The following is an 11,524-nucleotide window of genomic DNA, read 5'->3' on the forward strand; positions in this document are numbered from 1 at the left end:
GTAGTCAAAACAGTTTCAATAAAGTGTTTTCTGGAAATATATGCTTTTGGAGGATTAAAAATATAAATTTCAAGCTTAATGGGCTAAAAATGACATTTTTGGCCCAATAGGGCCCATTATGCGAAATTTTCTGTTTTGAGGGGCTAAAACTGTATTTTTCTGTAAAACAGTGGACTATTAGTGTTCCAGATCCTTTCCAAAGGTTAAAAATGCTTTCCATAATTTAAAAGGACCAAAGTAGCAAAAATTATCCAATTTGGGCCAAAAATGTAAAAATTGCGAAAAAGAGGGGTTACAACCGAGAAAACTGCATTTTCAGGGATTAAAACTGTTTTCAACTAAGTATATGCTGAAAAATGTCAATTGTAATAAGTTTTGGTGTTAAATGACAAGAAAATTTTGTTTAAGGACTAAACCGGAAACTTATTTATTCCAAGGGTTGAAAAACTAAATTTACCAAACAAAGAGGGGCTGATAATAGAAAATTTTCAATGTTAATTCAATACATCCATTGCGATTAAATAATGGCACTATGGCTACCGACGAATTTCAATACACAACAATACCAAAAATCGTTGTTAAACGAATTGATTCGGTCTCGAATCAATAACAACCCGAAACTACTAACACGACGATAACTCGATTCATACAAGTAACATTTGGGAATTCAATATACACGTGAGAGTGCACAGACGTCGACGCACCATCTTTGGGCCCCAAAGTGTAAAATCTTGTTTGTTGGGCGTAGCTAGCCCAATGACCTGATCTTTAGGCCCGAAGACTTCAACCTTACGAGTTGTTGGGTCTTGCTTGATCCAACACAGCGTAAAAGGACTTTCAATGGCTTTTACTATTGGTCCCCAAGGGTCCTTTGGTACTGCTAGTAAAGTCGGTTATTCACATGCGAGTCGGGCCAAGGGCCCTTCGCACTCATTTTATCCCCAACCGACTAATGGAGTTATCGAGGTCTTCGTGCCCTCTTTCTCTTCGGATGCGGGACTACAAGAAGTCAGGGCGGTTGGATTACGTAAATAGTACGGACGACGCCTACGGGATCGTTTGTATAATTGTAAACTGGTCGTTTGCGTAACGCGTGTTTATAATAATTCACAATGCGCAATAATCCGACGTCGCCTGGAATCAATGACTTCACTTGCCGCGATGGTACACAACTACATGGAATTCAAAGTGTTAGGAAAACATCGGGTTTTCCTAGGGTTTCTCAATACATACAGTTTCGAAATGTACACAAGTTTTATGAACACTTTTTACGACTATTGAAACAAACAAGCATACTTATGGATCTTCACAAACTTTTTCAGAAACTCTTTTCAGAAAATATCGGATTTTCTAGTGGTTTTCAAAATGATACAAAACGTGCTTTTCAATTACCGCTTATGAACTCACCAACATTTCATATGTTGACGTTTTTCAAAATACTTGTATTCTCAGGTAACAAGTAAACCGAGGAAAATTGTATTCAGTGATGGCTTGCAGTTTGTTATCTACAATCGAACAATTTATTTTTGGGAATGTAATGTTAAACAATGTACTCAGTGTAAACTTTATCGGTTGTACTATATTAATGCATGGTGATGAATGATGTTATGTTTCATATATATTCAATGTTGTGGTATTCAATTAAGTCACGACAGCCCTCGGACGTTTCCTCCGTCTGGTTCGGGGGTGTGACATAAATGCATCATGGCTTTTATGGGTATTTGATTCTTCAAGAAAAATATAGCAATAAAAACAATATGCTCTATCTTTAGTTTTAGAATACTCAAGCCAAGGAAATTCGTAATACCATTTACATTGAAAACGTCGTGGGTGACTTTTTGAACCGGATGGAGGATATTTAGGCAACATAGGTTGATGTGGCCCCGATCTTAAGTATGCGCGTCTGATTTCATCCTTCATATTGGCTGCATATTTCCATATAGGTAGACGTAGGCCAGGATCATGTTCAATAGAACAAAATGTAGGATTATCAACCGTTGAAAATGGTGCAGGGCTCTTAGCCGTTGAAGATGGTAGAGGGTTACCATCTTGTAGAGGTGTTTTAGGGTTCCCAACCGGTAATGATGATGATTTCGTGTTTTTCTCTTCGCCACTTGGTAAGACATTACGCGTGAAAAATGAATCCAATCTTTTTTGCTTTGTTCCCATTGTTCATACCTTAATGTTAAATTGGATAGAAGTTGTTCAATTAAAAAATTATATAAGATATAAATAAAACAAACTGATTAATTAAGATAAAAACAAAAAACAAACAAACCTGGTGACGCTATGGAGATTAAACTTTGAAGTGTTTTAATTGCAATAAGAAATTGGAACGACTATGCAACACGTTTCAAAACGACAAAACCTTATTTGATTGAGATGCCGACAGTATCCCTAATGTAAGTGCAAAGAGAAAAAGGAAAAATAAAATAAAATAAACAAACTTAAAAGTTGTAGACGGTGGGCCATTTTAGCCCAAAATTTGTTTTAACTAAGGAAATTATATATATATATATATATATATATATATATATATATATATATATATGTGTGTGTGTATATATGTATGTATGTATGTATGTATGTATGTATGTATGCTCAAGTTATCTAGGGTGGGCCATGGCCTACTCTTGCATCTAATCAACTCTGTCTCTGATACTAATCATCATACACTTTGAGCAAGATTACTTCGAGTATATGGAATTAAACAACAAAGAGAAAGGAAGGAATTCACCCAAAAACGTTACTGAGTTCCAGCAACAAACAAAAACGATGATTCTCGACATCCTGGAGCTAATCACAACAATTCAACCATTAAATATTAAGGTCTTGATGTTAGGAAGCCGCTGTACAAAATCAAAGAAAACGGAAAACGGACAATTGGATCTCCGGGAAACGAAGGAACACTATAGGTGTATCTTTAAAAACAGGAATTCATAAAGACCTCTTTTGCTTCTTACTCTCTCTATGGTGGCTATAATTTTTTTTTTGTGTGTGTTTTTGAAATTAGTTCAGATAACATATATATACATGGGCTAAAGAAGTGGGCTTTCCTCATAGGCTAAAAAATCCTAAGAGAAAACCCAACAAAATTGGGTATTTAAGTAAGGACTAGTTTTTGTTTGGCATTAGATAGCTTGGGTTAGTGGCTCTATTGTTGTTGTTGAGCTTCTGCTGTTTAGTTTAGGTTAGTTTTTCACTATATTATGTAGGATGCTAGACTATCTTTGTGATTTTTATATGAAAAACTATGGGATGACCATAACAGTTGTATGAAAGACTATGAGATGACCATAACAATTGTATGAATGACTATAGGAGGACCATAACAATTATCTGAAAGACTATGAGAGAACCATAGCGGTTGCATGGAATACTATGGGAGGAACATAGTAGCTGTATGAAAGACTAACGGAGGACCATAACAAGAAAGACTATAGGAGGACTGCAACAACGGATGTGATTGTAAAATTATGGGAGGACCATAACATTCACATGGGTTGAAACATACCCGATAGCTGAAATAAACCGTAATGTTATGTATGTAGTATCTTAGGGAACTCACTAAGCTTCGTGTTTACAATTAGAATTTTAAATTGTTTCAGGTTTTCTTGTATTGATGGAAGGGCGCGACTTGATCGTATCGCATCCATTAGAGAATTCAACAATTAATAACTATTATAGTTATACTCTAATTGTTGTTTTGGAAATGAATGGCTTTATTTTGTATCTTTGAAGTTGTAATTGGAACAAATTCTTTTAATATTAAATGAAAAAAAATCTTTGAAATTTGGGACATTACAATTTTAGAGCCAAAATTGCAAATTGGTTGAAGTTAAGGAACAAAATGTGTATGATCCAATAAAGAATTAATGTAATTTGGAAGAAGAAGAATGGAAAATAGAGATTAAGGTTGTGGATTTTATAAATAAAAAATATGATTACATCTATATTATTCTTATAAAATTATTCTTACACACATAAAAAAATTAATAATCAAACAAATATCGGAAAACTTTGATAATTGTACCACTATTTTATTATTGATCTATGCATAACTTCCAGTAAATTTGACATTTGGGGACCATCTTTTTAGATTTCCCATCTTTTCCATATAATTTCCCATCCTTATAAGGAACTACTTGATCTTAACTTATATAAACATTAGCGTATAATTCAACCCGAGAAATCCCTAACTCTAATAGTTCCTCAAGCAAGCAAAGAGTCGCCAACTCGTTCCAAAAAATAAGTATCGATTTGTAAAGGCAAAGATACACTTAATTCAAAGATCATATAAATTGAAGTGTAAATTTCTAAGGTTGCAAGCTTATTAATGGAAAAAAAACATACTATTATTGACGATGTGAATAATAATATGGAAAAGATTAGAGATTTTTTAATAGGAAACAGAAGACCCACAATATAGTATCATTATTTTGCTTTTTGGGTAAAGCCTCGATCTTAGAAAAGTTTGGTTGCGTCTTAATTTGATTGTTGTGAGACATAGAAAAGTTTGGTTGCGTCTTAATTTGATTGTTGTGAGACATTGATTAGGAATGCTAAAAGTAAGTATGGTCTGTTGTTAGACTTGGTATCGACTTTAGGAAAGTTTGATTACGTTATGTTATGGATATTTAGTTATGGGGTTTTATGTTATGAAATTTTATATTATCCATGTTTTATGTTTTGGAATTATATATTGTGCAATTTTATTATATGAGATTTTAAGTAGAACTCTTGTATATATGGTAGTTGTGCTCATTGATCAACATCTTTTTATAAGGGAAGAGGATAAGAAGAATCCTATCAAAATATATTAAGAATTTGTAATTTGATATGATATTCACGTGTGTATGGACCAGATGACAAGGCATAACACATGATTCATGATTTTTGAAAGAAATTACATTAAACTAGACTTCTTATTTTTCATTTTCCTCCACAATGTATGTCATCTTTCTTTAAGTTTAATTATTTAATTAATTATGTATTTTTATGTAATAATATTATCACTCACATTTACATATAAATATTACTTGTCTGACATTACATACACCAATATTCGAAACTTTATAACTTTGTAATACAATGTATTGTCGAGACGATTTTCAACAACAATCTGCATAATTACACAAGAAAGACCTAATTATGCTCATGCACAACTCATAAATATTATTGAGAGTTCTCATGATGCTTTGAATGTAAGATAACCAGTCATAAAACAAATAATTCATTATCCCTTTTCAATAAAAATAAACATAACACACTCCCAGAATTTATAAAAAAAAGTGCAATATTCAAGATCAATTATTCATGAATTTGAAAAGAAACACCATGTATACTTCTAAATACAAAAGTGCAAATAAAAAAACTAAGAAAATCTACACAAAAATAGAATCAGGTTCTAAAAGGAATGAATATAATCTATATGAGAGACCATATTGATAATTAATTGTTTTTAAATGTTTTGAAATCTTATGCAAAATATTTTGTTTAATTTGGATTCTAGTATGTTCTTATGGATTTTCAAGCATTATATTTAACTTTATATTTTATATAATGTCTTACATTTTTTTATAATTATTCAATAAAATGTTTAAAAAACACAAATATTTCATTCAAACATAAAATTGTTCAAAAAGTTCAAATAATGGTATAATTTTATGAAAGTTAAACTTTTTTCTATTTTTTTTTCCAACTCAAAAGCAAATAAAATAATGGTATAATTTGTTGTATTGCTTTTTTCTTTAACAAAGTGTTAGGGTTACTTAACACGTTTCTTCTTCCAAAATCAGGACTAACTACTACATATCAGTGTACAACTCTCAATGCATACTGTACAAGTCATAAATGCATAATCATTTTGGATCTTGAGAAATTATGCTCTGGCGAAGGATTTTCCCAAAAAGACAAACAAAATCCAAACCACCACCGCCCCAACCACCACAACCACAGCTTACGACGACCACCACCCATCCACTACGCATACAATCAAACCCCTCGCGATCGTCACTTCCAACCACCGCCTCCACTTCCACCTTCACCGGCGCCGGTCACTGGTAAGAACAAAAGATGTTCAGGGATGAGTCGGCATGCAATACTTACAACTATGGCGACTCCGTTTACTGGGATGCTCGATACATTCACGAGGCCTCCGCCGGTTCATTCGATTGGTATCAGCGTTATCATGCCCTTCGTCCTTTTGTTCGAAAATACATTCCTACCTCTTCTCGCGTCCTTATGGTTGGTTGCGGCAATGCAGGTATACTGTTTCATCCTCGATCAGCTCTCTCACTTTAATTTCTGTTCGATGCATACAATTTCTGTAGTTTTTTTAGAAATTCGATACTATTTCATCGAGGTGAAATACTGTTACTCTCTTTTACATGTCATATGGGACAATTATTTAAATATGATGTGCTGGATCACTGTTTCAAGCTATTTTTCTGTCTCATAGCGATATTAAAGATCGAAATTCTTAGTAAACTTGATTTTTTTTGTACTTGGAGTTTGAATTTTGTTTAGAAGGGGATTAGGGAAACATCGGTGCTTTACATGATTGAGATAATCATGTTGAATTTTCTTCTTTCCTCCCCCAAAATGACAAAGAACAGGGTATGGTTGATGAATACTTGTAGTTATGTTGAAATTGTTTACAAAAGAATGTAATTTCTGATGCATAATTGAGGCAGACACTCCATATACCACTGACTTCCATATCTTCATTAATTACACTCAACTTGGTATGAAAGTAGTTACTTTTTTAGCTCCTGAAAATGAATGTAACAATATTGCATTTGCTTTGAGCCTTTGATCCAAGTTTAATTTGAGAACTCAGAGAGTTATTCTGTTTATTGCATAAGAGTAAAAGTGATTGTGCAGCCATTGTTGTTCAAATAGTATGAGGGCATCTTTGTAATTTCTGTTGGATTCAATATTTAGCTTTATATGGTTGATTTGGATGCTGTTTTGAGTTATTTGATATAACTCTTAATAAGCAAAATAGGCTTCACCATAACTGTTCAATATAATGTTTTAACTCCCAATGTTTCTTCCTTGTTAAAATTACTCAAATACCCTTTTAACCCCCATAACGCATTAACGCCTCATGAAATCCATTCCATTTCCTACTAACAAAATGCACGAAAGATTCTTCAAATTCTAATTCCATAAATACATTCTTCAATTTTTTTGTAGTTATGTCAGAGGACATGGTGAAGGATGGATATGAAAACATCATGAATGTTGACATTTCATGTGTAGCTATTGAAATGATGCGAAGGAAATACGAGCATATTCCTCAGTTAAAATGTATCCTCTCTCTTATATATGTCTTATTTGGGTTTTCAAGATTTTTTTTGTTATAAATATAGTAATTCCTTATAAATTATATGTAAAGATTTGCAGATGGATGTTCGGGATATGGGCTTTTTTCTTGATGATTCATTTGATAGTGTAATTGATAAAGGTATACACTGATTTCTTTAGATTCATATGGTTTTAATATTAAGCTTAAATGCAAGAAACTATTAAAGGGTCCTATTTCCGATTTTTTTTTCTTATTACAACATTTTAATTTAAATGGGTTTTATGCAGAAAAGTCTTATTATTTTAGGAAAACTTTTGATAAAGTCCTAATTTTTTTTAACAGAAAAGTCTTGATTATTTAATATTTTGTCCAAAGTCTATTTTTATTTGAGTAAATTACTGAAATCGCCCCTATGGTTTGGTGAAAACTACGTGTTTGGTCCCTAACTTTTTTTTGCATTCGGATTGTTCCTATGGTTTGATTTTGTTGCATTTTTCGTCCTTATGGTTTGGTCAAATTTGCACATTTGGTCCCTAACTTTATGTATCTAACGGATGAAAAACGCAACAAAATCAAAAAACAAAGTTAGGGACAAAACATGCAATTTTGACCAAACCATAGGGACGATTTTAGTAATTTACTCTTTTTATTTTAACAGGAAATGACAGATTATCATGTAAAATTAATAATCAAGACTTTTCTGTTCAAAAAAAAAATTAGGACTTTTTCGAAAAATTTCCTAAAATAGTAAGACTTTCTGCATAAAACCTTGTTTTAATTTGACAAAAATCTACTCGGTTATAGCAATGCCATCAAATGTAAAGCATCTTAATTATATAATGTCCTGAAAATAAAGAAATTAAAAGTTTAATGTTATAATTGGTTAGATTTTTCAAACTACAATTCCATTATAACAAAAAAAAAAGTTTATATAATAGAATGAAATGAAAAGTAAGATGCTTTAATACACAAATATATAGAATTCCTTTTAGTTTTGAATATCTTGACTTTATTTATCATGTTGACTTTTATCAACTTTCCATCAACTACTCAATTTTTTACACATTTAACTTTGAACTTGGATCTTTCCACTGTTCCTTAAAAACAAATTTGTTAAATTCTGCATATAAAAAAATTGAAAATAGTGACACCTATCTGAATATAAATCTTTAATAATTAAAAACATCAAACTGGAGTATTCCACCAATGTCCCATTTGCAATTCTTTGTCCTACCCAAAAAGGTGAAACTCGTCTGTGCAAAAGACATAAATGCCCTCCTCAAATTGGTGGAAATTAAAAATTTTAAACATGTGTTTTATATATTAACAATCATTTTTTTTGCGTTCTTTTGCATGGTTTCTGATCTGCGGGTTTTAGGAACTCTTGACTCACTCATGGTAAGCTCAATTTTTTTATTTTTTTATTTTTTACTTTTTTTTACTTATATTCTAACTTTCTTCATTTTTTTAAAAATTTTGAAGTGTGGAACTGATGCTCCACTTAGTGCTTCTCAAATGCTTGGGGAAGTCAGCAGGTTTTATTTTCAATAAACCCAAATATAATTTCCTTTATTTTATAATAAGTTAATAATAACATGTTTTATTTTATTTGTAGGATTCTTAAACCTGGAGGGATTTATATGTTGGTAAAACATTGAACCTTTTTTTTTTAGTAAACTACACGAATAGTCCTTATGGTTTATAGTAATTTGCGCTTTTGGTCCCTAATTTATTTTTTTAACTCGGAAGGTCCCTAGTATTTGTTTTTGTTACACGCTTGGTCCCTGTCTTACCTAAAAAAGACTATTTTGCTCTTGATTTTTTGATTTATTTAAATAAACACATCTCCAATTTCACCCCCCCCCCCCCACCTTGCCTTACATAGCTCACTATTTTTTACTATTTAAATAATAGTCTTTTTAGGTAAGATAGGGATCAAACGTGTAACAAAAACAAACAGTAGGGACCAAATGCGCAACAAAAACAAACAGTAGGGACCTTCCGAGTTAAAAAAAATAAGTTAGGGACCAAGCGTGCATATTACCCCAAACCATAGGAACCATTCATGTAATTTACTCTTTTTTTTTTCTAACTTGTAATTTATATTCCCTTTATAAAAACTAAATAGTAGACACTATTAATTACTTCTTATATCTACAGATTACATATGGTGATCCAACGGTTAGGATGACTCATATAAACAAACCAGCTTACAATTGGAAAATAGACTTGTACATCATACGTAAGTTCTTTCTATAATTCATTTTATGTTCCTAATAGTCTAAATAATTTAATTATTTGATGAATCTACCAATTTATAGCATTTTACTTTTGTTTTGTTTTTATAATTGGATAGATTTCAACCCAATAAGTGTCTTAAGGCTATGTTTGGTGCGCTAGCTGATAAAAAAATGGTGCTTTGTAAAACTAGCTGAAAGATATAAAATGGCATAAAAAGGGCATTTACAAGAATGTGTTTCTATAATTAATTAAAGGGTACATTTGGGAAAATTTTAAAAAGCTCCTTAAAAACTAGTAAGTATTCGATAAATATACATGTAGTAAAACATAACGTAGAATACTTGTCACAATCCATGAGATACTTGTGTAAACTTCTAACACAAATTGAGAATTTTATCATGTACTACAATTTAACAAAAATTTGCATTTAGACCGGGACAAATATGTGTGGGACTCGCTCATAATCACTTGTTTGTGTAAAAGACGTAAATGCCCCCATCCTCAAAAATATCCAAAGAAAGCTTTCTAGGGATATTTCCGATGATGAGGATGAAGATATTAACGTCTTTTACACCTATGAGATCCAGAGTGAGTCTCTGTGTGACAAAAAAAATTTCAGTTTTTGTCTTGTTGACATCAGTCTTAGTTTCAGTCCAATGCACGTCCAAAACAGTATAATTTTTAAAAAAAATGATAAACCGCACCATCTGAACGGACCACGTGGGAAGTCAATCGCAGACAAAAAAAGTTGCAGTTTTTGTCTTGTTGACATCAATCTTAGTCTCAAACTCTCAGTCCAATGCACGTAAAAAAACAGTACAATTTTTAAAAAATAATTGTAAACCGCACCATCTAAACGGACCACGTGGGAAGTCAATCGCGAACAAAAAAAAATTGCAGTTTTTGTCTTGTTGACATCAGTCTTAGTCTCAGAGTATCAGTCCAATGCACGTCAAAAACAATACAATTTAAAAAAAAAAATTGTAAACCCCACCATCTGAACAGACCACGTGGGAAGTCAATGGCAGATAAAAAAATTTGCAGTTTTTGTCTTGTTGACATCAGTCTTAGTCTTAGTCCAATGCACATCAAAAACAGTACAATTTTAAAAAAAAATGGTAAACCGCACCATCTGAGCGGATCACATGGGAGGTCAATCGCGGAACACTAGCAATATTTTGGATACCAAACCCTGGACCTCCTGTGTCACTCAACCACTAGGCTCCCATCTAGGCAATACAAAAAAAAAAAAAATTAAAAAAAAAATTAAAAAAAAAAAATTAAAAAAAAGCAGAAGAATTCAACAAGAAGTCTAAATGGATATTTTTTAATGCAGCTCGGCCGGGGTTTCAAAGGCCACCAGGTTCAACTTCGTCTCCTAAATCATGCCTGTCACCTGTTCCCACTAACGACAAAGGATTACTTCCTGCTGATTATGTTTTAGAAGATCCAGATTCTCATTTCATTTACATCTGCACAAAAACGGGTCAAGACCCGGATCTCAGTGACTCAGTTGCCTTCCTTTGACTCTTGACACTTAATTACAAATATCATTTATTAATAAACTGTTTGTAAAAGTTAAACTAGCGGGGTTAGATGTTCTTAAAATACCTAATGCTTTGTTCTTTTTTTCTTTCTTTCTTTTTTAATATATAGATTTTCATTGGATTGTTGATTTTGATGAAGGTAATTTTAATAAACAGTGACCGAAATTCATACGTTTCTACATGATTAGTTCACGAGTTTTGCTAAAATAAGGAGGGAGTATAATAAGAAAGGTAGGCAAGCAAGCAGTGTGGCATTTCCTTCATCTGGATGTGTCATGCATATTTACATCCATTTATGAGTTTGAAAAATGTTTTGAAGAATTAATCAACCACGGTTTCTGTCTAGAACACTAACAAAGAAAAACAACTCCACCTGTTAACTAACTACTTCACAAATTGGAGATAAATTCAATCCTCTATTTAT

General features: G+C 32.2%; 1 protein-coding gene across 1 annotated transcript; it reads left to right on the plus strand.

The window, feature by feature from the left end:
- Positions 1-5,926: 5,926 nt before the first annotated feature.
- On the plus strand, positions 5,927-11,265 carry LOC145043481 (S-adenosyl-L-methionine-dependent methyltransferases superfamily protein). Its single transcript, XM_078992149.1, has 8 exons — positions 5,927-6,265; positions 7,201-7,314; positions 7,403-7,471; positions 8,691-8,710; positions 8,795-8,847; positions 8,928-8,958; positions 9,473-9,554; positions 10,890-11,265. The coding sequence occupies exons 1-8, from the start codon at positions 6,076-6,078 to the stop codon at positions 11,078-11,080; spliced, it is 750 nt and encodes a 249-aa protein (XP_078848275.1). The 5' UTR covers positions 5,927-6,075; the 3' UTR covers positions 11,081-11,265.
- The last annotated feature ends 259 nt before the right edge of the window (positions 11,266-11,524 follow it).

Source organism: Lactuca saligna, chromosome 1 (genome assembly GCF_052625555.1).
Source record: "Lactuca saligna cultivar CGN05327 chromosome 1, ASM5262555v1, whole genome shotgun sequence".
NCBI classification, from domain to species: domain Eukaryota; kingdom Viridiplantae; phylum Streptophyta; class Magnoliopsida; order Asterales; family Asteraceae; genus Lactuca; species Lactuca saligna.

Coding starts and splice junctions, on each gene's coding strand:
- LOC145043481 (XM_078992149.1), top strand. CDS start 6,076: ATGTTCAGGGATGAGTCGGCATGCAATACTTACAACTATGGCGACTCC. Junction 8,711..8,794: donor GAACTCTTGACTCACTCATG/GTAAGCTCAATT, acceptor AAAATTTTGAAG/TGTGGAACTGATGCTCCACT. Junction 8,848..8,927: donor ATGCTTGGGGAAGTCAGCAG/GTTTTATTTTCA, acceptor TTTTATTTGTAG/GATTCTTAAACCTGGAGGGA.